The 27,618-nt window shown below is 37.2% G+C and overlaps 1 protein-coding gene across 11 annotated transcripts in view; it reads left to right on the top strand.

Annotated features, from left to right (window-relative positions):
• LOC123878122 (hemicentin-1) overlaps positions 1–27,618 on the top strand; it is a 507,061-nt gene that overhangs the window by 385,573 nt on the left and 93,870 nt on the right. For all 11 annotated transcript variants that reach the window (XR_006798755.1, XR_006798757.1, XR_006798756.1 and 8 more), the window contains exon 5: positions 18,005–18,175. Coding sequence is in view for 8 of the 11 variants with exons in the window: in XM_045925206.1 (XP_045781162.1) it covers positions 18,005–18,175 (171 nt within the window). In the remaining 3 variants the exon portion in view is untranslated. The remainder of the gene's footprint in view (positions 1–18,004; positions 18,176–27,618) is intronic.

The following is a 27,618-nucleotide window of genomic DNA, read 5'->3' as shown; positions in this document are numbered from 1 at the left end:
AGTTTGAAATTCAATAACAGGAAGCCAGTGTAAAGTTTGAAGTTTCCGCTACGCGGCCGGATGTACGCGACGCGCCATCTTACTTCCGGGTTCGAAAGTCAATAGTATGAAGATTTATAGAAAAATCTCGTTTGAATCTGGATTGCACCTCTACTGAAGGTATTTTCTATGGGGAGAAATTCAATCTTGTTTGATAACTAGCATATGCCCACGACTTCGTCCATGTGGACTATGAAAGTTTCAAAGTTATTCTGATGGGAGGCTTCGGTCATGCCACCAAGCGATTTAGCGTTCCGTTACGATGCCGTGTAGAAAGTAGAAACCAAAGGAGTATGGGTTTAACGAAAACTGCCATACCCCTTCCAGGTTAGCCCGCTTCCATCTTAGACTGCATGATTACTTACCACCAGGTGAGATTGCAGACAAGGGCTAGCTTGTATCTGAATTAAAAACCTTCTTCGAACAGTGCGTGTTGCCAGTGATGACATATGGAGCCGAGACATGGTCGCTAACCATGAGCCTCATAAGAAAGCTCAGCGGGTGATGGAGAGAGGTACGCTTGGAGTTTCTCTACGTGATAAAATCAGAAATGAGGAGATCCGTAGCAGAACTAGAGTAACCGACATAGTTTTCATTAAACCCATAATCCTTTGAAACGCTAAATCGCTTAACGGCACGGCTTTGCCAATAGGGTGGTAACTAGCCTCGGCCGAAGCCTCCCACAGGCCGGGAGTTGAACGTGGGACCTCCCACTAAGAAGACCACAGCGCTTACCACTGCGCCATCGAGTCGTCAAAAGGCTTATTTTGTTTGCTATTGAAAAAACTTGTGTTAAAAACCAAAATCTCTCGAACTTAATAAGTTATAGAAAGTTTCCTAATTATGGTTAAGAAATAAGAAATAAACTGAGATTTTTTATTTAATCAAACTATTATTGAAAAAGTTTATATAACAAGTTTTGGGTTGGTAATCTACCTACCTTATACCTACAAGTTACAAAGTTTTTAATAGAAATATTTTTATACTAGATGAATGCCCGCAGCTTCGCCCGCGTGTTTTGGTTAGGTCCCCTGCAGCATCAGGATGGAGGAGTTGGAATCCAAATTTTTTATGGAACAATGTCGCAAAGTTACCTTAACAATCAAAAAAGAAATTACGCAAATCGGTTCAGAAATCTCGGAGATATAAGTGTACATAGGTAGAAAAACACAACTCCATTTTTTTAAGTCGGTTAAAAAAGTAGCCTATGTTACTCCTTGGTTAATCCTCTAGTTGTCTGTAAAAGTTCCGTCAAAATAGGTTTAGCCATTCCGAAGATTAGCCCGTTCCAACAGACATGACACTTCAATTTTATTTATTAGTATAGATATAGATATAGACTACTCGTAGGTAGAAGGTAGTTGACCCATCCCGACTTTACACGTATGGAATTTTTAAAATTGCTTTCTTGATGTCTATCTTTTTTTTTAATTGAACCTAGGCTAAATTGCAAGTTTTTAGACCTAGTGGGTACATTTGTATTATTTAGGGACTAGTCTATGATTTACATACATTTACAAACAGGACGAATAGCAAGTTAAACTATAAACATGTCGCTGTTTTCCCTGTTGCTGATAAAAATAATGACGCAATATTAAAAACGGCCATAGCTCGTAAATTACGAAAGTAATTTGCTTGAGATTTTTACGATCACGTCCTTCTTTATGGCCACTAAGCATAAATCAGGTTAAAGCTCATCGCATATTGCTAGCGCGAGCCGCAAAAACCGCATGCAACGGTTCCGTCCACATTGGTAACACATTTTTCGGAGACAGCTACGAATTAAGATAATTACATCGTCTTTTTAACCCCCGACCCAAAAAGAGGGGTGTTATAAGTTTGACGTGTGTATCTGTGTATCTGTCTGTGGCATCGTAGCGCCTAAACGAATGAACCGATTTTAATTTAGTATTTTGTAACAAGTGACCTATCAAAAATATATAATCCGGATTCGTAACTGAATAAGATTAATATGTAACGAAAGTATTGCATATTAATATTTACTGAATGCTGTAATTTGCTTGAGATTTTTACGTTCACGTCCTTCTTTATGGCCACTTAGCATAAATCAGGTTAAAGCTCATCGCGCACTGCCACTAAGAGCCTCAAGAACCGTAAAGAGAGGCAAGAGCCGCAAACAAAACTTTTATCTTTACCCTATTTTTTCTTTCCTTGCCCTATTCCCATTTCAGTAATTTTCAGTAGTATCCTAGAGTTAGGAAATTGGCGGTGTTATGCACCTGAGACCCGGAGCGAATGTAAAGTTGTTGGTCCTGTAGCTGATCTATCTCCGGTCGTGACGAATTGACGTCCCATCAGAGGGAGGAAATAGAGTTTGTGATAGCACTTTTGCGTTATAACATCTCTTTCGTAATTGGCAAGTTTACGATTGGCTACCGTGGCCGAAATTCAGTCAATTCAGTTTGGAGGACATTACTACTGGAAAATGCGGTACTGGGCGTTCACCCTTATGTCTACCAAGCATAAATCAGGCTAATATGATTAGCTTCCTAGTCCCAAGTCACCTTGGAGGAGATTTAAAAATATATTGGAAATAAGTTTTAGAAGCGCTAAGTATGAAACCCTACTTACATAAGGCACTAAGTATAACCTCGTTTGGTTTTAAAACATTATATTTTAAACTATGAATTTTAGGCTAGGTATGATTGTTATTTTAAAAATGTGTTAAGTACTTAGGTTTTTAGGATCACTTAGTGAACCAAGGAACCTTTATAATTTCGTCCAGTTCGTTTGTCCGTCTGTTTGTCTGCCCGTCTTTTTATGAGTAAGTCATTTTAAAAATAAACTAGGTTTATAATCGTAAACCCAAAGACCATTTCTGGATATCAATGTTTTTTTCTGAATGCCCAGTATGCCGACTGCTGGACATAATATGTACTTCAGCTCCTGATCCAGGGCAGCGTGGCAGACTTTTCATTCTGAGAGGAAACCCATGCGTCAGTAGTCAAACTCAAACTCAAAATCATTTATTCAAAGTAGGTACTGTTGTACGCCTTTTGATGGTCAGAATTGTTAGATTTCTAAGATGATAAATAGTGGTGATGATTAATTACGTAAAGTTAAAACTAAAGTTACGAGGGTTCCAAACGCGCCCAGGCTTGAGAAGAGCCCACAACAAACTCAGCCGGGTATTATTTTTATTATAACCACTTCACAAAATCACTTAACAGGGCTCTCTCCGTCACTTACTTACTCCATACAATCGTAGCCCCAATATCATTTGAATACTATGCAACCAAATTCCATGAAATTTTACAGACATATTCTAGAAACTAATATCTGTGTCTGTGATGTTTTAGATTTTTCTAAAAAAATGTAGTTTTAAAATTACAGGGGCTCAAAGATTTGTATGTAAATTTTTAAGACCGCGTAACTTTGAAACCGAATATTTTAACGGAAATCTGGAAAACCACAGGCATAGATATTATTACTTTCCGGGACGTTTCTACAAAATTCCATTGAGTATGATTGGTTAGTATTCCAATGAGAGACGAACTACGTTTGTATGGAGCGAGTGACGGAGAGACCCCTTTTAACATATTAGAACTATCAAAGCTAACAGCTTGATACATTGAGCTTGAGTTTGAGCAACTCATTCCCAAGCTTTCTTATCATTTTACCGCCGAGTTTCTTGCTGGTTCTTCTCGGTAGGAACGGCATTCCGAACCAGTGGTAGATGCTTTTGACGATTCAAGAGCACTTCTAAAAGTTTATTTGAATAAAAATCTATTCTATTCTATTTAAATAATCCTTTACATTATACAAGCATTTTTTAATTTAATAATAACTAGAGGATGCCCGCGACTTCGTCCGCGTGGATTTAGATTTTTATAGAACTCATGGAAAATGTTTGATTTTCTGGAATAAAAAGTGGTCTATTTCGATTACAGGGACGCAAGCTACTTCGGGACCTTTCATACAAATCGGTTAAGTGGATACGTTTTTAGGAATCCCGCGGGAACTCTTTGATTTTCCGGGATAAAAAGTAGCCTATGTCCGTCCCCGGGATATAAGCTAACCCTGTAACCAAATTTTGTTAGAATCGTTTACACTGTTGGGCCGTGAAGAGGCAGCAGACAGACAGACAGACAGATAGACAGACAGACAGACACACTTTCGCATTTATAATATTAGTATGGATTATAACACATAAAGAAAATAAACCAACTTATAAATCATCTTTATTACGTGCTACACTTTCACCCCTCCATTCACGGCCATAAATATAAAACGCTCCTTTCCTCCCCCCTTTTCTGAAACGCTTACAAAGGATAAGTGCTCATAATCAGGCTATACATAAAAACCTGGCGAATTAACTCCTCCGAAATTATCTTTTTGGGGTTCCGTAACTCAAAAGGAAAAAAAGAAACCCTTATTGGATCACTTTGTTGTCTGTCTCTTTGTCTGTCGTGTCTGTCAAGAAAACTTATATGGTACTTTCAGTTGATCTAGAATAATGAAATTTGGCAAGTAGGTAGATCTTAGCACAAGTAAAGGCAAAAGTCCAAAAACCGTTAATTTGTGGTTACATCACAAAAATAATAACTTAAAATTTTAAAAACCCCCGGCACAAAAACCTCTATATGAAAACTAGAAAAGAGTTGATAACTTTTAAACGGCTGAACCGATTTTCTTCGATTATAGCTAAGAACGCTCACGATCAAGCCACCTTCCAAACAAAAAAAAGCTAAATTAAAATCGGTCCATTCGTTTAGGAGCTACGATGCCACAGACAGATACACACGTCAAACTTATAACACCCTTCTTTTTGGGTCGGGGGTTAAAAATATGTTCACAAAAAATGTATTTACTAAATCACATATTAAACCTAGATGGCGATATCTTGTACGATGGTACGGAACCCTTTGTGTGGGAGTTCAACCCGTACTTGACCGGTTTTAATTTCCAATTAAACCTTTTAAAGTACCTAAAACACCTCTACGTTACAAGTGCCATGGTTCATGGCTGTGGCATCGAGCATCACGTCTACGAGAATACAATACGTCCTAAGAATCCCTAAAGCTCTTTACGCACTGCATCCAATCCGAATCAGAGAATTAATTACCTAGGTAGGTAATAACTAATAACGTAATATTAAAACTACCTACATTGTGTTGATAATACACATACCTTATACCTATCTACAATATTACACTATTAACATAGTATAAAAACTTTTTGCAGTGTTTTTTTTTTAATATATATTTTTATTTTTATTACAAACTACAACTAACCACATAATTATTTGTACCTACATAATATAAGCTAATGATAGAGGAATGTGTAGTGCTTAGACAAGCCGAGCTTACGAGCACGAAGAAACCTATATTGTTGATCTTTTTGTCGAAAAAAAAAATACTTTCCTTACTCTGTGCTACTGGTGTGGTACCTTGACAGAATTAAATATAACCTATAACATCTCCCTATGACGGGAAATCGTTGTTCGAAAATAGCCCTTTAATTTTGAATAAGATTTTAATTTCCTTATTTCACGGCCATTGCGTAGGTTCCGTAGGCAAAGAGTTTAATTGGGGTCTTACAGCAAAACGCCCCTCGGAGACTAATAAAGTACTCCCTTTATTGTTCTGTATAATTGGTACGGATAATTTTGCTCTGTAATATAACATAGGAAAGGATACAAGTGTAAATTAAAAATTTATAACACTCTCGACAAGTGAACTAGAAAAGAGCTGAAAACTTTCAAACGGCTGAACCGATTTTCTTGAATTATAGCTAAGAACACTCTCGATCAAGCCACCTTTCAAACAAAAAAAGTCAAATTAAAATCGGTTCATTAGTTTAGGAGCTACGATGCCACAGACACAAATACACACGTCAAACTTATAACACCCCTCTTTTTGGGTCGGGGGTTAAAAATCGGCTCAGTTGTTTAGGCGTTACGGTGGAAGACATAAATAGACTGCTAAAATCATAACCCTGGCTTTGCTGTAGTCGGGTAACAATACCAATATTCATAAAATCCAAATTTAGTTCACGCATTACTGTTTTCAAGAGTTAGATTTGAATCTAAATTGTTTCCTTACAAATAGCTTACGAGTACAACAGTATAACTAAAATATATTCGAGTAACAACAACTCAATAAATGTTTAAAACAAAAACAAGTTAGTTACTGAGTAAAACAAAGACTAGAATACACTAAAATATGCAAAACAATCGCTTAAACAGTGCCGAAACAATATTGTCCTGTAGGGTCACCAGACTTTGGGATTTGTCAGGATATGTCAGGATTTCAAAGATAAATAGTCTTTATTTTTCTAGTTAGATGCCTAATAAAACTAAAGAATGGCAACAACTGAATTATTTAGCAAGTGTGTGTGTGTATGTGTGTGTGTATGTATGTGTGTGTATTTTCTGTTTCTTGTGCCAAGACTTCGTTCTGGTGGATTAAGATTTTTAAGTACCACGTTGGAATTTTTCAAAATCCTTTCTTCACTTGTTATGGCTCTCTCTCTCAAACGTCATATTAATTCTACATTTGAGAGAGAAGATAATTATTAAGTGTACAAATTCAAGATTTTATATCTACCAGTTTTTCTCAGCCAATTTATTTTTTAAATCAGACTTATTGTCAGGACTTGTCAATGTTGTGAATTTCACATTCATGGTGACCCTAGTCCTAGTATAATTCCAACAGGGTAATTTCCATTCACTATCTTCACACCTACAGTTTGCTAGATACAATGGCAGCAATAAACAAATAAATTCAGTGTCCGAAATGCCCTGACCTGCATTGTGTATGTATTTATTAGCGATGTTGCAGCTGCGGAGCGCAGATAGTATCGAAATTTACAATGAATTTGTAATTATGTGAAATATTGAGCTAGATGTTTTAATGAAAACTAACTCAATGGCTTTTCCACTTGAATACAAATGAAATGAAATGAAGTGAATTGGAATGAAATGAAATGAAATACCAGGAATACTAATCAAAAAACTTTTACATGCGAGTTTCATGGAGTCCTGACCCGAAAACTAGGACAGCCTGTTTTATAGGGGCCAGTGTTTTCCCATACAAATGTTTATAACTAAGATATTTCTCTCTATGCGAAGTTTTACAAGCTGTAGTAGCCTAGTGATTTAGACATCCGTGGAATTAGGTCGGGGGTTCGATCCCGGGCACGCACGTCTCTTTTCGGGAACTTAACGAGATGACAATCGGGGTATGAGGCGAGGGGACGCCAGACGACCCGCACACGCCCGCAATATCCTTCCCAATTGCCATTTCAAGCTGTCGCATACTATATCACTTACTTTAACGGTGAAGGAAAACATCGTGAGGAAACCTGCATGCCTGAGAGTTCTCCATTATGTTCTCAAAGGTGTGTGAAGTCTGCCCATCTGCACTTGGCCAGCGTGTAGCTGATGTTCGCGACTTCGTCTACGTGGATTTAGGTTCTCCAAAACTCGTGGGAACTCTTTGATTTTACGGGATAAGTAGTAACCTATGTCACTGTCTATGTCTATGTCTATGTCTCTATCTATCTAACTATATCCATACAAAAAATCAATCCGATCCGTTGTTCCGTTGCGGCGTGTTTGAAGGACTAAGAAACCAAAAAACCACTAACAAACTAAACTAAACAAACTAACAAACCGATAATTTCGGTCTGGTGGGAGGCTTCGGCCGTTGCTAGTTACCACCCTTCCGATAAAGCCTTGCGACCAAGCGATACAATGCCATGTAAAAACCAAAGGAGTATGGCTTTGATGAAATCTGCCATACATACCCCTTCCAGGTTAGCCCGCTTCCATCTTAGACTACATCATCACTTACCATTAGGTGAGATTGCAGTCAAGGGTTAACTTGTATATGAATAAAAAAAACTATCACCACATGTAAACCATAAAACCACATGTAAAATCATAACACTATCATTATTGGCATAACTTAAAACAATACTCCCAGCTGATTACGTCACGATCACTCCTGTCTAACTAGGTCACTGTTCCACCGCACTAAAGCCGCCATTTTGTCCGGCCATTGTTTAATTTTCGCGCCATTACTGAGCTGTGTGAGAGTTTTCAGTTCATAACCGGTTGTTTGTCGAATTGCGATTAAATTTGTAACAAGCTTTTACTTCGGGCGTTATTACTGTGAAACAATGTTGCAACGCTCGCAGAATCGAACATTCTAGTGCATTAAAATACCACAGAATTCTAGGAAACCTCTATTATAATATTATGAATGTGACAGTGTGTCTGTCTGTCTGTCGAGTCTGCCAAGAAACCCATAGGTACTAGGTAGGTTGGTCTGATAGCACACGGAAAATGCAAAAATCGTGAATTTGTGGTTATAAATAATTTTAACTGTTCATGAATAATATGTAATTAATATTTTCGGCTTTCAAAGTAAGATTAATATACCAAGTAGGGTATCATATTATGAAAGGATACCTGTACATTCTAAAACAGATTTTCATTCATTTTATGCATAATAGTTTTTCATTTATCGTGCAAAATGTCGGAAAAATACCCGAGTAGGGAACCCTCAGTGCACGAGTCTGACTCGCACTTGGCCGGTTTTTTGTATTAAAGCCGGTAAATGCAAACTTTCCTAGTAATTCAAACTGAACTACTTTTTGTTTACAATCATTAAGCATTCAAATTTAAATTTCTAATACGCGCGGAGTGTGAATATTTACATAAATTCCCCGCCATATGTTAGCAACGGCCCTAATTACATTCTGAATTTCAGTCCCCGGCGTGAGACAGTTTTAGTTTAGTTATCTCTAACTTTCGACTAATTTATAACTTACAGCCTTTGAGAAAGGTGAGATAGTGACTAGATAATTACTTACACGACTGTCCTACCAAAAACGAACACAAGTGTAAATTAAAAATTTATAACACCCCCGACAAGTGAAGGTTACAGTAATAACTAGATAAGAGCTGATAACTTTCAAACGGCTGAACCGATTTTCTTGGATTATAACTAAGAACACTCTCGATCAAGCCACCTTTCAAACATAACTAACTAAATTAAAATCGGTTCATTAGTTTAGGAGCGACGATGCCACAGACAGATACACAGATACACACGTCAAACTTATAACACCTCTCTTTTTGGGTCGGGGGTTAAAAAAAGACCTACCAGTTTTGAAATTCCGTCACACAGCCACCATATTGATTTTTTTCAAAAAATTATAGCGAGTGTCCCACGGGATGATGTGAGAATTCTTATGGTACTCCATACATCCCAACCTGTTCAGGCATTTAGAAGTTATGGTCGAATAAACAAACTCGCATACATACACCCTGAAAACATTTAAGTCCTATTATTGGGCAGTTACGTATTGATAACGAATCGATTGGCACCTCATTCATCAAAATCGGTTCAGTAGTTTATGTGCTACGGTGGAACTCACAAAATACAAACTTACATACATAGACTGCTAACATAACCCTTCCTTTTAGCTTTACCCTAGTTGGGTAAAAATGTTATGTCCTCACAAAGTTTCTCTGTATTTAGGTATTTTGTCTTTAAAACCAAGTAGATTACAGAAACTAACTGTAACCAAAACTAGGTCATAATCTAAGTTATCAGCAAAGCCTAGGTCTAATATATTCCGGGCATGTGTTTTGGCGGGCCGCCTGAAAACCCCGCGTTTATTCTACGCCTAGCTTCTAGTATTCTAGTAGGTATTATGTGCTTACATGGTGTACCAATGATATACCTAAGAAGACAAGATACAGACTCAAAGTAAAACTTAAAGCATTTATTTAAAACTAGAGGATGCCCGCGACTTCGTCCACGTGGATTTACGTTTTTAAAAATCCCGTGGGAACTGTTTGATTTTACGGGATAAATAGTTGCCAATGTCAATTACAGGGACGCAAGCTACCTCGGTACCTTTCATACAAATCGGTCAAGCGGATGAGTTTTTAGGAATCCCGCGGGAACTGTTTGTTTTTCCGGGATAAAAAGTAGCCTATGTCTTTCTCCGGGATGTATCCTAAGCCTGTACAAAAAACGTTAAAATCGGTTCAGCGGTTGAGCCGTGAAAGCGTAGCAGACAGACAGACAGACAGACAGACACACTTTCGCATTTATAATATTAGTATGGAGTATGGACTAGCTGATGCCTGCCGTCCACATGGATTTAGATTTCCTAAAATCTCGTAGGAAATCTTTACTTTTCTAGGATAATCCAGGTTTTCAACCATATCCATGTAAAAAAATCTGGTCAATCCTTATAAGAGGAATAAACAGTTCGCTAGGCGATGTCTTGCATCTATTTTGCAGCCGTGGTTTTTTTTAATTATATAGACAAGCGCTTGGCTGCAATCAGACCTGCTAGCAAGTGATGATGCACGATGGAGCGCGCTTTAAATCCGATTAGAAAAACAGTTTTTTTCGGTCACTTCACTCGAGACAGCTGCATATCTCGGGCGTCGTATATCGGCGTGTGAACATGAATATTCAGTGTTTGGCTTGACCGGGAGCCCGCCTTGGCATTTCGTGTTCCGCCGCGCTCCAAAGTTAACAGATAAATGCTAATTGATAGCAATACCGCAGTGCGAAAGGACCGCAACTATTATTTCCTTACATTTTCTTACACCTTTTCTCTTATTATCAAGGAACAAAACTGCAGCAGACCAAGCATAGTCAATGCGACACTTCTCTTGGATACAGGCTTTATTTTGCGGAAATTCATGATATACAAGGAGCTACAAGCTTCATCGTCATTATCAGCCTACATAATATGTTCTCCGAAGTCCTCTGTTGGATACAGGCCTTCCCTAAAAAGCGCCGCCACACCTCCTCAGCCTTTCTCATTCAGTCACTTCCCAACAGCCTCTTTACAACAAACTTAATCACTATACTTCGTCTGCGTGGACTACGAACCCCTATTTTACCCCCTAAGGAGTTGAATTTCTAAAAATACTTTCTTAGTGGATGTCTACTACGTCTATACTACCTACTTACTAGCTATCTGCATGCCCAGCCCGATCCGTCCAGTAGTTTGAGAGGTGTGTTAAGGTCTCGGCACACATATGGGATCGGAAAGGGATCGTCACCGTATCGCCTCGAGCCGTTCAGAATGATTTGTATTAAACTCCCTACTGCAACGCACACTAATCGGAATCGTAACGTAATCGCCTCGCCTCGGAACAGGCTCCGAACTTGCAATTCCCGCGCTTACGGCTCATCGTCCCCGCGCTTACGTCTCTCCGTACCCGAGCTCACATCTCCACATCTCACCAGCGGGCGGCGAGGCGTAAGCGCGGTGTCGCCACGCCGTAGCCGAGTTGACGTACAGGCGCTGCTGATACGCTTTCGTTACGTGCATACGGTAGGTCGACGCCTGGTTGACAGCGCGGCGAAAGGCGTTACGGTTACGATCCCTTTCCGATCCCATATGTGTGCCGAGACCTTAATAGATCAGTCAGTCAGTTATACATTAGATACATTCCTTTTATACATTACTAGCTGATGCCTGCGACTTCCGCGTGGTTTTAGGTTTTTAAATATCCCGTGAGAACTCTGATTTTCCGGAATAAAAGTAGTCTATGTCACTCTACATGTCTTTATACACATTCTATACCCATGAAAAAAATTACGTCAATCTATTGCTCCGTTGACATGATTGAAGGACGAACAAACAGACTAACAAACCCACTTTCGCATTTATTAACCCCCGATCCAAAAAGAGGGGTGTTATTAGTTTGACGTGTGTATCTGTGTAGGTACCTGTCTGTGGCATCGTAGCGCCTAAACGAATGAACCGATTTTAATTTAGTTTTTTTTTGTTTGAAAGGTGGCTTGATCGAGAGTGTTCTTAGCTATAATCCAAGAAAATCGGTTCAGCCGTTTGAAAGTTATCAGCTCTTTTCTAGTTACTGTAACCTTCACCTGTCGGGGGTGTTATTCATTTTTAATTTACACGTCTTGTAATATTAGTAGTGGTAATAAGTAATTTTTTTTTTTTTAAACCCGGTTGCTGTTAGAAAGCTTCGCAACCCGTCGATTTATGCCGATTAGGCTGGTTACGGATATCTTCATTTCCAATTTGATCAAATTGATTGAAACTTTGAGTACCTATTAATAATAGAAAGCTTATATATTATGATGACCCCTTTAACTTTAAAATGGAAAAAGTACTACGCATCTTCAAATATGCTTTCCGAACGATTGCAAATTCGTTTTCTCCCAAAGCAATATTCCATTCCAACGCCACACAAACGAATTTAAACTTTAAGTGTGGTACAAATAAGATTTATTTTCCGCTGTCCGTTGCATTGTAAAATCTCCATAACTCATTCCTTTTGGAAACTTGTGAAAAGTTGAAATTTTATCGAAATTCGAAATATTTGGAGTCCCAGCATCGAGTTTTGAATGATTTAGTGTGTAAGTTTCCTATATAGAATGACACAATATTCGTTATAGAGAGACAGAGAGCCAGCGTGGGCTAGACCTTCGTTATTTTATAAAAGCTGAAAGTTTATATGCATACTGTCCCCAACACAGGGAGGAACGATAAGCGACTATGAAGTTTGGATCATGGTGACTTTGGGAGATAACAGTTAATTTAAAGCTGTATAAGCTGAAATACTGCCGGTTTGTGTAAATAAGTGTAATAAATGTGTAATAAGCGTAATAAGTAAATAAGTGTATTAGTAACAAATATATGAGAGTAATTATTAGTGTGTTGAGTGAAGTGATAAAATAAATTAGTGCGATTATACTGATTTGCTCTTTTTATTTAAACCCACTGTTTCAGCTGTTAAAATTGATTACGTCAAAGTATAAAGTGTAATTTTTAAATTTTCTTTAGAATAGCATTAGAAATCACGTCATGCATTGCCAAACATTTTAATATTGTGGCAACCCCCCCTATCAGAAACTCTTAAACTTTTAAACTTTAAGGGTGTCTAGCAGGGGTTTGCTTCGACTCTAAATGTCTGGCAATGCTAGACGTGATTTCTAATACGGAAGAAAATAAAAAAAATTACACTTTATACCTTGACGTCAGATTTTGTACACCTTTATTACCTGTTATCTACCAAAGCCACCATGATCCAAGCTTCATAGTCGCTGATCGTTCCTCCCTGTGTTGGGGATAATACGCAGAGTAACTTTCAGCTTTTATAAAATGACTAAGGTTTGGCTCTCCCTGGCTCTTTCTCCATTCCTATACAGAATGACACAATTGGTTAAACAAGTTTTGTCGCTATTATGATTCCAAGTTTTCCTTTGAGTGTTTAACACAAATATTTTAGTACACCTTTCGAAATTTATGAAGCACTTGCGTGGAAAAGTTTTCAATTTTGGGAAACATGGGTCACATAAATTTTCTTTTTAAACCAGTTCCAAATAATAAGAAGGTTCTCAATTCAATGCGTTTTTAGGGATTCCATTTCTCCAGGAAAAAAGGAAACCTTGTAGGATCACTTTTTTGTCTATCTACTCGACTTCCAAAAAGGAGGTGGTTCTCAAGCCAGCTCGTTTTTATTTTTATTTATGTACATCAATTTTTTTTGAGATTTCTGGACTAATTCGCAAAATATATTTTTAATTAAGAGCAACAGTTTTTGTGTACACCAATTTCCCCGAGGTGACCGATTTGCAGATTTTTTTAATCAATAGAGAAAGTTCGTGAGATGATGCTATATTTTTTGAAGTCAACTCCTTAATCTTGACCTGCAACTCGCTCCAGTAATGAGTGGGACTGCAATCACTATTAATACACAAAGAAACTACTTTGAAAAGAGCAACCGCCAAGTTTCTTGGAGGTTCTCCTCGGTAGGAAAGGCATTCCGAACCAGTGGTAGACGCTTTTGACTATTCAAAAGTACTTGTAAAAGTTTTATTTTGGGCTTTTTGATTTATACAGGAAGATTACTATAACAGGAGGATTTGTACAAAATTATGTACTTTTTAATTTCACGGTCATTTTAGAATTTTTATTAAGTATTTTTTGTTACAGCGGCAATAGAAATACACTCTGTGAAATTTTCCTACTACATACTACATTCTCTACCTATTACAGTTCATGAGATACAACCTGCTGACAGACAGACGAACGGACAGAGGGACGGACAGCGAAGTCTTAGTATGTAATTAGGGTTGCGTTGGCACAGAACCGGGTACAGAACCCGGCACTCTTTCACTTAAATAGAATAATAAGGCAATGTTATATTATTCAAAACGTTCACGGCAGCCACGACGAGGTAAATTGGCGCGAAAACCGACGTCGGTTGACATCTGTCGGTTGACGCGCTCGCGTTCCCGACATCATATTAAATACCCAGTTTATTTGTCTGTCATAAACGTGTGACGTTTGAAATTAATATTCTGTTTTGTGGGTACATAAACATTATGTACCCACGAATGCGTAAATCCCTAAAATAATTCGTGTGATTACATATCACACGAATTATTTTTGGGGTTTTACCGTAGAATACTTGGTTACAAGTTACAACATGGGGTTATTCAAGGGGCGGACCAAATTCCTGAAAGGCCGGCAACGCATCGGCGGTACCTTTGGTGCTGCAAATGTTCATGGGCCGCGGTAATCACTTAACATCAGGTGACCCACCCGCTCATTTACTCGCTACTTTGTTTAAAAAAAAGGCAGTTGCAACGCAATTGCAGTGAGAACGATGCTTCGGAAAAAATAGGCTTAGTCGTTAAAATCGTTTTTTTTTTTTTTTTCGTTTTTTCCGTAGGTACATTTACGCCTATCGTCACTGAATTCATAAAAAACGAGTTTGACAGGTATTGGCGGCTGTGACAGATGCGCGAATGGCGCGGATTTTGATAGATACGCAATTGAATGTTTATTTTTTATCGATAAATCAAACGAGAGGCATTGGTTTATAATATCTTTTATTTGGAAAAACTTTATTGCACACGGATACATACAGAAAACATTAGCAGAAACTATACTAGGTGGTGCAAAGGCGGCCTTATTGCTATAGCAGTCCCTTACAGGCAACCTCTGGTGTAGGGATTTAGTGACTAGAGCGCGGGATAGAGCACAAAGAAAAAATTATAAGCATAAAAGTAATACATGTACAAAGATAATTAAATACTATTTGATTTTAGTTAAGATTTTGTAGACGAAGTTACAGATATCATCTAGTATGATATACCGACATACAATATCTACATAAAAAATATTTTGTTAAAGTAATGAACCTTTATTTATTCAACGAAGTTGCCATTACAAAAATCATAACAAAAAAGTTAATCCACTTTACAATCCAAAAAAAACATGCTTACTCAATGGAAAAGTTAATACTCTTTCGCATAATGAATTATTAAAAAATAAATGTAATCCATGCTGGTATAGAGTTGTCGTATACTAGAGGTGGTAATACCTCGAAATAACCGCCTCAACTCCACTGATGACAAGTAGAGATACAGTTTTGATTCTTACCCAACGGGGCTTATATTGTGTTTCACCTGTATGTATGTAGCAGCCATGCAGTGTATGATAACTGATAAATAAAAATGCCGCTACATATTCTGGTGACCCCGACGTGATCTGAACACGCAACCTTCTGACCAAGTGATAATATGTAGCGGCATTTTTATTTATCAGTTATCATATACTGCATGGCTGCTACATGTATGTATGTATGTTCGCTTGTAACTATTCATGGCTCAACCGATTTTGAAAATGATGCGTCATTAGATTCGTCTTGATGGCGTGAGTGTCACTGGGTACACACAATTCTTAAAAATCGAAATGGCAGATTTTATACACTTTAGTGTGCAGGTTGAAAACGTGCAAAGTTCAAACCGTAGTCGGGTTTTATTATTGAAAACCTTTTCATTGAGTTTTGCGCTGTAAATAAGTAGTTAGGTACTCTATTTTTGCTTTAGTCTACGCAGTTAAAGTCGCGGGTATAAAGTTATAAAGATTAGCTGAGTTGCTTTTTTTGACGCGTTATATAATACGAAGTCTGTGTCTCTATGGTTTATAACTCAATGCATACCTACTGGTATGTTTATAAGAAAATTACGCTGAACAAAATCAGAGCAATCAAGTAATGACATTAAGTACATTCATCGTGATTGGGAGGAGACAGTACTGTGTGCACAAGTCATTATGGAAATTATTACATTACTTTTTATGTAAAGTACTTGAAAATCAATGTAAAGATTGATTAATATAACTAGCTGATGCCCGCGTCTTCCTTCGCGTGGATGTAGGTTTTTTGAAATCCCGTGGGAACTCTTTGATTTTCCGGGATAAAAAGTAGCTTATGTGCTAATCCAGGATATTATCTATCTCCATACCAAATTTCAGCCAAATCCGTCTAGTAGTTTTTGCGTGAAGGAGTAACAAACACACACACACACACACACACACACACACACACACACACACACACACATACAAACTTTCGCCTTTATAATATTAGTGTGATAGTGTCATTAGATTATACATACCAACAAATGACTTTTGGATCTTCCTGAGGCGTAGCGTAGGAGTCGCAAGCCTATTAAGGTGTCTAGTTAGCCTATTATGTAGATCGCCAATTTTCTTGTACCCGGTTTCATCGTACTCGGGATCTCTCACTAATACAAGTGTAAATTAAAAATTTATAACACCCCCGACAATTGAAGGTTACAGTAACTAGAAAAGAGCTGATAACTTTCAAACGGCTGAACCGATTTTCTTGGATTATAGCTAAGAACACTCTCGATCAAGCCACCTTTCAAACAAAAAAAACTAAATTAAAATCGGTTCATTAGTTTAGGAGCTACGATGCCACAGACAGATACACACGTCAAACTTATAACACCCCTCTTTTTGGGTCGGGGGTTAAAAACCATAGCGCTTACCACTACGCCACGGAGGTCGTCATTATAAAACAAAATGTCCTCATTATTTTGTGTAACACTTTTCTTCTCGGCAGTCTGTACTTATCGAACGATGGTAATAATGACAAGGCGCACTTGAAGCTTTTAAGCTCGTTAGGGATGTTTTGTTTTTTTATTTTTTTCTGAAAAATAATAATAAATTTCTGATAAGAAGCTTTAGTAGGGCAGTGGAAGTTATGTAAGTAATGGAGTAAAATAAGGGGCAAAAATAATTGGATAGATTATTATTATTAGATATTTTATTATGGTTGCCCGAAAGTTGCCAACGGGACCCTATTATTAAGCGTCCGTTCGTCTGTCTGTCTGTCAGTCAGCGGGCTGTATCTCGTGAACCGGAATAGGTAGAGAGTTGAAATTTTCACGGAATGTATACTTCTATTGTCGCTGTAATTGCCATTGCCATTGTGCTATTTTGAATTTTTTATTATTTGTTGAACTTAATAAAATTTGTATTTGTTGTACGTCGGTACAACTAATAACAATTTGTTATTTTTTTCTGAAAAATAATAATAAATTTCTGATAAGAAGCTTGAGTGGGGTACTGGAAGTTACGAGGCGTAATACCCTTAACACCGCTAATGGGGTAAAAATAATTAATTGGATAGATTATTATACTTAAACTTTTACGGTTTTGATTTTCATTCGAAATTGATAGCAAATAAATATCACTTCCTTTAACGGTGAAGCATAATCCTAAGGAAACCTGCATACCTGAAAGTTCTCCATGGTGTTCTCAAAGGTGTGTGAAGTCTGCCAATCCACACTTTGCCAGCGTGGTGGCCTATGGCCTAACCCCTTCTCATTGTAAGAGGAGACCCATACTCCATGTTCCTGCCATGCAGGCTTATGGCCGCACCATGTTACAACATGGGGTTATTCAAGGGGCAGACCTACAAATTCCTGAAAGGCCGGCATCGGTGGTTCCTCTGGTGCTGCAAATGTTCATGGGCGGCGGTAACCACTTAACATCAGGTGACCCGGATGCTCGTTTGCTCACTATTTTTTACTTTTAAAAAATGCCGGCGGCGATAGGTTGAAACCATGATGATACACTTACTAATTTATATTTTTTCCTTTGTCCACAGTAAAACCAAAATCAGTAGAAGTGGTGACCAGCGATGGTACGGTCATGTCCGATGGTGGTACCTTTGGACCTCTGTCGGAGCGCGCGCGGGTCAACATCACTTGCGTGGTGGTAGGAGGGAAGCCGCAGCCTAAAGTCACCTGGTACTTCAACGGGAAAGAGAAACTTGATGGTAAGTTTTATTAAGTAAATAAAAAAAACGTAGCAAGTTGCGTAAACGCAATAAAATGTCGAAACAAACGCTGAAACGCGTGATTTTTATACCACGATCATTTTTTATTATATATTCAGATACAAGTTAGTCCTTAACTGCAATCTCACCTGGTGGTAAGTGATGATGCAGTCTAAGATGGAAGCGGGCTAACCTGGGGTATGGCAGTTTTCATTAAACCAATACTCCTTTGGTTTCTACACGGCATCGTACCGGAACGCTAAATCGCTTGGCGGTCGCTCAAACGCGATACGGTATCGTAACAATCGCTCCTAAAACTAGGATTGCCAGATGTCCCGTATTTTACGGGTTACCCTGTATTTCAGGGTGAATAATAAAGAAAAGTGTAATGCGAAAATAAAATACGGGGTAAATAAAGCTCCCGTATTTTTTACAAATTCATCTAAAGCCGGCTGGCGAAACCAAATCCTGACGTTTTGTCCAGTAAGAAAGAATACAAAAGAATAAAATAGAATAGAATAGAAAAGAATAGATTTTTATTCAACTAAACCTTTACAAGTGCTTTTGAATCGTCAAAATAATCTACCACTAGAGAAAACTACACTACCGAGAAAAATCACCAAGAAACTCGGCGGTTGCTCTTTTCAAGTGTTCAATTTACAATGATACTATACTATATTATACCATACTATACTATACAAGCATTGCTGGAGCGAGTCAAATCCACGCTTTTTTGTCATTTACAATGACAAAAAAGCGTGGATCTTCAAAAAAGCGATAATCTTCGATTGTATAATAAGCTTTTTCCAGGAGCATACTTATAATATTTTCCTTGTGCGGCAATACGTGGAGTAATACCTGCGTAACCGAAATCGTCTCAATATTGATACTGTGAAGGGCGAATTAGCAAAGATTTTTATACATTTGTTTCACACAGTGAAGAGCTTTTAAAAGCTGTTTCTTCAAACAATAGGGATTAAAAAATATATCTATGTAATACACTGTTTCCCGTAAAAATCTAAAACCAGTACTTTTGATAACCCGTAAATCAAGAAGTGACAGGTGACAACCCTAGCTAAAACGTTCGATTCCAATCGAATGTTTGAGCTAGGGTTGCCACCTGTATTATAGCGATCAAACGCAGAAAATCAACATCGATACAGCCGCTAAGACGCCGATACTAAATTTATCGTGTATGCTAGGACCCTAACCAAAAAATTCCAAAACTGCAAAGACAGAATAAGAACGCGAACAGAATCTTAAAAGTGTTTACCACCAGAACGAAGGTTCGATTTCTATTTATTGTCTCGAAACTGCATTCGGAATACAGAGTGCCTGCTATGTCAACAAGTTAAGGCATTGAGTAAGACCATAGAGTAACAAACCTCATACATTTTTTGTTATTCACTATACATGTTAGCCCTTGACTGCAATCTCACCTGGTGGTAAGTGATGATGCTGTTGGAAGCGTGCTAACCTGGAAGAGTTTGGCAGTTGTTTTTTATTATAGCTCCTTTTGGTTTCTACACTGCATCGTACCGGAAAGAAAATAAAATAATAAAAAAACAAATAAAAGAATATTTTTTTATTTCATATGTCCGATTTTAATCCGAGGCACATCTGATATATTTTCATGGATTTTCACGTCGGAGAGAACTCGGATGACGGAAGTTAGGGCTAGTGCGTAAGCTGCCATACAAATAGTTCTCTGACTACTTCGGAACGTATTTTCACGGATTCGGATCGGATGCAGTGTCAGCTTCTTCTGTGAACAAACTCCTGTGCTTTAGGGAGATTCTAAAGCACAGAAGTTTTGTACGTGAACTCTAAGAAAGGATTTTTTTAGGTCAGCTAGTGAAATTATTAATTGCTACTCTATGACTAGTACTACGACAGCTCTCAGGGTTAAGTTTGTGCCTGCTTTATGTATTTGGTACGGTTTACTTTAAAGCAGACGCCCGCTTTGACGTTCCGATGCCTTTTTAAAATATTTCAAATTTTGCATTTCTCTAAAGCGAAAGATTTTGTGGGGTTTTAGAAACATGCTTTTATCCCAGCCTGATTTGGTGCACTTTGGAGTTATAACTGCTTTATTTGTATGCAAATATAATAAGTACTAGGTAGTTTATTTTAATGTTTAAACTATCGTGAGTGATTTCCATTTTAAGTATAGATATGTACCGGCTATACACACGTCTTTAGTCGATGTAAGCCAAGTTCGAGTAAGACTCGCAAACCGAGGGTTCCGTACTCGGGTATTTTTTTCGACATTTTGCACGATAAATCAAAAACTATTTTACATAAAAATAAATAAATATCTGTTTTAGAATGTACAGGTAAAGCTCTTTCATAATATGATACCCCACTTGGTATAGTTATCTTACTTTAAAAATTGAAACACATTTTTTTAAATGATATAACCATAAATTCCCGGTTTTCAGATTTATTCTTTTACTTGTGCTATAAGACCTACCTGCCAAATTCCAAGATTCTAGGTCAACGGAAGTACCCTATAGGTTTTTTGACAGACAGACGGACAGACAGACAGACAGACTATAAAGTGATCCTATAATGGTTCCGTTTTTCCTTTTGAGTTACGGAACCCTAATTATAAAAATATAGTAAGTATTATATATTTAGATAACGTAGTAACATAATATATTAATCGCACCTATATGCAATATGCATATTCAGCTCTTAAGCCAAGAGACTCTCGAGACGTTTTAATTAAAATTGTAAATTATACCTCATTGCTTCGTCCTTTGAGATTAGGTATACATTGTAGTAATACGTCAAAGTATTGCCTTTCTACCACTTGTTTGAAAGCAGAAAATCTGCACTTCTATTTTTTGTATTTTTTGTTGGTACCACTGGAGCGTTCCCATCTCATTCGCGTTTTAGTGCCTCGCCGATCACCACGTTATTCAAGTTTTAAAAAACGTTACAAAAGCGTAGTCACCAAAACGATAGTGATTTATTTATTTATTTATTTGTTACATATTTTTATGTTATAAGGTTTTATTATAATAGTGTCTGGTGATATGATATCACTATGCAATTAATGTTTTGTGCATTGCGATGTTACCTTGACATATGACAACATGGCGATGTTACTTTCACGTGATTTGGAATTCCGGACCATAAGGTATTTCAGTGAAGACGTGTTACCTAATTCTAAACATATTATGAATAGCTTCTGGGACTGTTTACGAATCAAACTAGTGATATGATATATATGATACGTCACTTGGAATCCCGAAATAAAAAGGTATTTACAGTGAAATGTTGCCTACTTCTAAGGATATTGTGAAAATTTGCTAGGATTATTTCCATATCACACTAATAAAATACGACATTACTTTCCTATTGTGTTGTGTACATCTTGTGGGGATGTGACCTTCACATCAATTAGAATCCCGGAACATGAAGGTGTTTACAGTGAAATGTTATTTATTTCTTAGGATATTGTGAATAGTTGCAAGGACTATTTCCGTATCACACTGAGAATATGACATCACTTTCCTATTGTGTTGTGTACATCTTGTGGGGATGTGACCTTCACGTTAATTGGAATCCCGGAACATGAAGGTATTTAACAGTGAAATGCTGATATTTCCGTATCACACTGGTGATGATATGACATCACTTTCCAATAGTGCTGTGTACATCTCATGGGGATGTAACCTTCACGTCATTTGGAAGCCCAGACCATGAAGGTAATTACAGTAAAACATTACCTATTACTAATGATATTGTGAATAGTTATTAGGACTATTTCCGTATCAGACTAATGGAATGATATCAATTTCCAATCGGTGTTGTGTACATCTCATGGGGATGTTACCTTCACATCATTTGGAATTCCGAAAGCTTTGAAAATATTATCGTGATGGAATACATTTAAAAAGGAATATTATTACCTTTACTTTGATTATTATTTGTGAATGAAATGTGTCTACATGAATCATGAGATATCAAGTGCTATTATCGAGTAAAAATGAGATCATTTGAGATTTACACATATTAAATACCTTCTTCATACCTTCATATAGTTTATACATTTATGTTGCGGTCTTCTAATAAGGATGTACCCTTTCGCTACTGATAGAAAAGTTAAGGGTAGATGGTTTAAAATACCATTGTACAGACGGATTACAACTCGAACCTGAGTTAGTGCCAATGATTGTTGTCGAAACGCAGCCAAGCACGTCAACCATAAAATTAAGCCATCGTCAAGAAAAAACTAGTCTTCGCTTCGCTTTATCGGATATGCTCATGAGGAAGCTCTCACTCATTTTTTCTCTTTAGAATAAAGTGATCAGTCCGTAAATTAATTATTATTAAAGATCCAGCCAGACTGATGTGCGATACCCAGCACAACGAATCTATGACAAGAAAAAACTTCATATTCTTTTTTAATAAAGAAAAATATTAAAGATCAGCTCATACAGAAATAGACTGTGTCTTATACAGCGTGAAGCTAGCCGATACATTCGGGCTTGTAATATTATGATCCGGTGCCAAGATATGAATAATCCCACCCGCAAGAAAACCTCCTGCAACGCAGAAGCCGACACCGGCTCCTATCCAGACTTTAAACCAGGAGCATCCGCTCCCGGCAATACAACAAGCGGGAGCAACGATTATATACGAAGTACGAACCCACGAAGTCACCGCGCTCACGGCAGCTGTGACAGTCGCCGCGCCGCTGGCTCTGGCAGTGTCACCGGGGACCCTCGTCGCTGCACCCGGTACGTTCCGCAGGAACGTTCATTCTACTTTTAGGACTAATGGCAATTAATTTATGACCCAGTCATATTATTGTGGGTAAGAGGATACGGGATTCCATTTCTAAAACCAGTATCTTAATCTCACGACCCAGCATGTCTCCTATCATCTGAATATAATATCATAGACTTTATGTTTAGTGAAGTTATACTTATCACAATGTGATTCGTGTGAAGGATCGTTTCCTTCTTTTCATTTTTTATTATAAATCCAATGGAAATAACAGACTTATAATAAGTCTAAAATTCTTAAACGAAAAATTCTTAAAGTGGGTGCTTACATAACAACATTAAGGTCAATTACAGCTACATCAATGAATAGTTGGATGGCCACGTTAGATTTATTTCTTAGGAGTTATAAAAGATTTTACTACCTATCTATAGAAAGTATCTACGATTTAAAATGAACGAGAATTATTCCAATTTAATGGTTTACTATTTTGGTCTGAATATACTTTCCGCCTCTCGTCTTTACAAAACTACGAGTACTAAAGCCGGTGATTTATGTATTTACTCAGATTTTTGGGTTACTTGTCAACTAGGTATATACATAACATATATTTACAAGATATAGTTGATTTTTAAAAGTTATCAGGGTTATCTAAAATTATTTTACAAACAATAAATACTTTAGAGTTCTTAAGATTTATCATCAATGTAAAAAAGAGCTGTACAGCCCGAGTACCTACTGTGCGCAAATATTGCAATTACCTGATTAAAAAAAAAAAAAAAAAAATACGTTGACCCGTCTGAAGAAAAATGATATTTAATCAATCAAGAGCTAAATTTACATACAAAACTCGTTGTTAATGACTTACTGCGACTTACCCGCGATTTAGTAAGTAGATACGGTACACCTACAAAAACGGACAGAAAGATGTTTTAAATATCTTGTTGTGTAATGCAAATCACTAAGATAGCTCAGCATTGACACATCAGCATTCAGCACAGTCTTTGCAGGATTATTTACATAATGGTAAAAATCTATCGAAGTGACAATCAATCCTATTTGACAAAATAGACTGTCTAGAATTATTATTTTTTTTTCGGATGCTAACGATATAGGGTAGGGGCGACACGTTGTGAGAAGACCACCGATGGCCAGTGGATTCTGAGTTTAGTTTTGAATCTGTCAAACATATGAAGTAGCTAAAATTACTGACTGTTTTTTTTTGGACTTTCAGGTTTTCAGAAAATGGAATCTATAAAAAAAAAAAAAAAAAGGCATTTTATTGCGTAAGACAATAAAGTGCTCTCTTTCCTATTTAACTATATAGATGGAGTTAGATGTCCACTTCTTACGAGAATATCAAAATCTATAATTATGCTGTGAAGCTCACAGGAGATTTGTGTTCGCTTCATACATTAGTTTAAAAAACAACGAAATGCGGAGTCACGAAGATCTTATCAAGGGAAACGGGAACTAGAAGAACATGTATTTAAATAAATAGTACCAGCCTTAGGGCAACCACATGTTGGTTTTGGCAAAAAGGAAAAAAAACCCTGGTTTCCACCATTTCAGAGCCTTCTCTGTTCGGTTCTAAATTCAATTTAGACATAATGATAATGCATTATCTGTTTCAGCCACCCTGTTGATTGCATATTATGTTGGTTGCATGGAAGTTATCAAGACGGTACTACTAGGTAGAGAGGAGCGTAGCACCGTCATCTTTGTATATATTATGATCAACTTCGCAAGATGGTGTTGGGTTAGTTTTTTGTAAAAAAAAAAAAAAAAATAGGTGCACACGACAGAACGAACTCTGTGTCCTGAAATAAAGGTATATTGTATATTATGAAGCGTCAACTCCGATGAAAATGTCTATCTGAATTAGCCGGTCAGGCTATAAGCTTGATGGGTTCATAAAACACAGCCATGGCTCAGCTCTATCGTTGATCCTAGGTTCGAGAGTAACGTCTGTTTTTTCATCGTCCTCCACTCTCAAGATTTGATGTTGTTATACCATGAGATCTGTCCATAGTTTTAGAATTTTTGTTAATTGGAATCCAAATAACAATTTGAATTTAGAATATTTGATTAACGTCACATTACTCATGCTGGTATAATTACACATAAGGTGCAAACCATATTTTGAAAATTAATTTAGATACGTAGTGTAATTGTTAATAATAATATTAATTTAACAAACATCAGTCGAAATACATGACCTAACAAGATCGTCATACCCAGATTCAGCTCAACCTTGCCTAAATGTTCCTTTCTAATAAACATTCACCGAAGATAACTTTATCCAGCAGAAACATTGTTAGAATACATCGATAGAATGTAACCCCTACGAAAAAAAAAAAAAAAAAAAAATGCCCCATTACAATAGTAAGATTTAAGAGTCCGCATAAATCGGTATCTACGAACAGTATCAGTCAGTGGATAAAAATATAATACTTCTATATTTTTTTTTCGCTTATTCCGTCAGGCATGCAGCTACCTCCGCAGCTCACAGTAAAGGTATCAATATTGATATACCTAATACGAAATACAGCGGCCTTAGCGTGGGCAACTCTATGCTGTGTGCCAGAGTTTATCGTAGAGGTATTCAATGTGATCAATCTAATCAGATTGCTCTATCACTCCTATTATTTATTATTATTTATTATTCATAAATCAATCTGGAACACTGAGCAGCTGATTAAAATTTATTTTAAGTAAAATAAATTTGAATCAGCAGCTTTAAAAGTATTTTATTTTTACTTATAATACAGTGATTATAAAAATCACTAAGTATCTACTTAAATACGGATGAAGTAACCGTAATTATGATAATATCTTTTATTTATTTTTGGCTTTATTTTGCTTGTCAAAATTGATAATATAAATACAATATTATTAAACCTAGAAGTGTTTTAATATTTCACTATCTTTCAAAATCTACAATGTATACCTAATCTCAAAGGACGAAGCAATGAGGTATAATTGATGATTAAACGAACTTACCTGAAGTGAAGTTCTATCCCAATTATACGAGTTGCTTCGTCCGAAGAGATTAGGTCCCTCCCAGCCCTAGGACCCCTGATAAGTGAAATATTAATGTTCCAGGCAGGCTTTCAACTAAATGAGATGGGAACGCTCCAGTGGTACCAACAAAAAATACAAAAAATAGAAGTGCAGATTTTCTGCTTTCAAACAAGTGGTAGAAAGGCAATACTTTGACGTATTACTACAATGTATACCTAATCTCTTCGGACGAAGCAACTCGTATAATTGGGATAGAACTTCACTTCAGGTAAGTTCGTTTAATCATCAATTAAATCGCCGATGCCGTCCCCGGACTCGCCTTTATGATTTTAACGAAGATATTAAGTAAATGGAACGGGTTTATTACGTAAATGCAATAAATTGTGTCGTACTTTCTAATGGACACTATTTTTTTTATTCATTATGGGCAAGCGCTTGACCACAATCACACCTGATGGAAAGTGATGATGTGACCTAAAGTGGGACGCGTTTGCCTAAAAGTTGCCTGTTCAATCTTCGCTTCACATCACTTAACTTTCCTGCAAATAAAAAAAAACCGGCCAAGTGCGAATCAGACTCGCGCGCCGTGGGTTCCGTACTACAGTCGTGTTTTTTTGACATTTAGCGGAAGCGGACGTCCTAACCACTGGACTATCACAGCTTGGTCATAGTTTACACATACCTAATCAAAATTCTATTAATCTGGAACGATCCCTAATAAATTTAGATATCCCTGGAGTGCTTCCCTGTCCACTTTTTCTTTTTCTCTTTATTGTTTATTGTGTATTTAGGTACCAGAAAGTTGTTCTGGTACCTACAAAAAAAAAAGATTTCCTGCCTGATTTTTTATCCATTTACGTCTAAATCCGTAGAAAAATAAAAAAAACATTTATCACCATGCAAACCGGTTCGATTCGACCTGTCAGCATGAATATCAACGTATGAAATATTCAATCTGGGATGGATTGCAATGGCGTGCCATTCCAGTGTTCATCCGAAGACTGACATGTGTAAAATTTGAATTTAAAACGCTCCCAGCTTCCAATATGGTGAGGCATTGTTTTCAAACTAAACCATTGTTCTTAACCCCTCACCCAAAAAGAGGGGTGTTATAAGTTTGACGTGTGTATCTGTGTATCTGTCTGTGACATCGTAGCTTCTAAACGAATGAACCGATTTCAATTTAGTTTTTTTTTTGTTTGAAAGGTGGCTTGATCGAGAGTGTTCTTAGCTATAATTCAAAAAAATCGGTTCAGCCGTTTGAAGATTATCAGCTCTTTTCTAGTTACTGTAACCTTCACTAGTCGGGGGTGTTATAAATTTTTAATTTACATTTGTTGTAAGGCCTTGCTTCCAAGTGATTTCGTTCCATTACAATAAATAAATAAAAATATATATTTTATTCAATTAAACTTTTACATGTATGCAGGTACCTACTTTTAAATCGTTAAAAGCATCTACCACTGTTCGAAATTCCCAATGCCGTATGGAAACTGATTAGTGACTGCCATACACCTACTGCTAACTATGGGCCTCATAAAAGAGCTTCGTCACTCAGCGGGCGATGGACAGAGCTATGCTCGGAGTTTCTCTACGTGATCAAATCAGAAATGAGGAGATCATTAGGAGAACCAGAGTAACCGATATAGCTCAACGGGAAACTGAAGTGACAATGGCCAGGG

Source organism: Maniola jurtina, chromosome 25 (assembly GCF_905333055.1).
Source record: "Maniola jurtina chromosome 25, ilManJurt1.1, whole genome shotgun sequence".
In the NCBI taxonomy this organism is placed as follows: domain Eukaryota; kingdom Metazoa; phylum Arthropoda; class Insecta; order Lepidoptera; family Nymphalidae; genus Maniola; species Maniola jurtina.
This window is presented reverse-complemented; position numbering and strand designations above follow the sequence as displayed.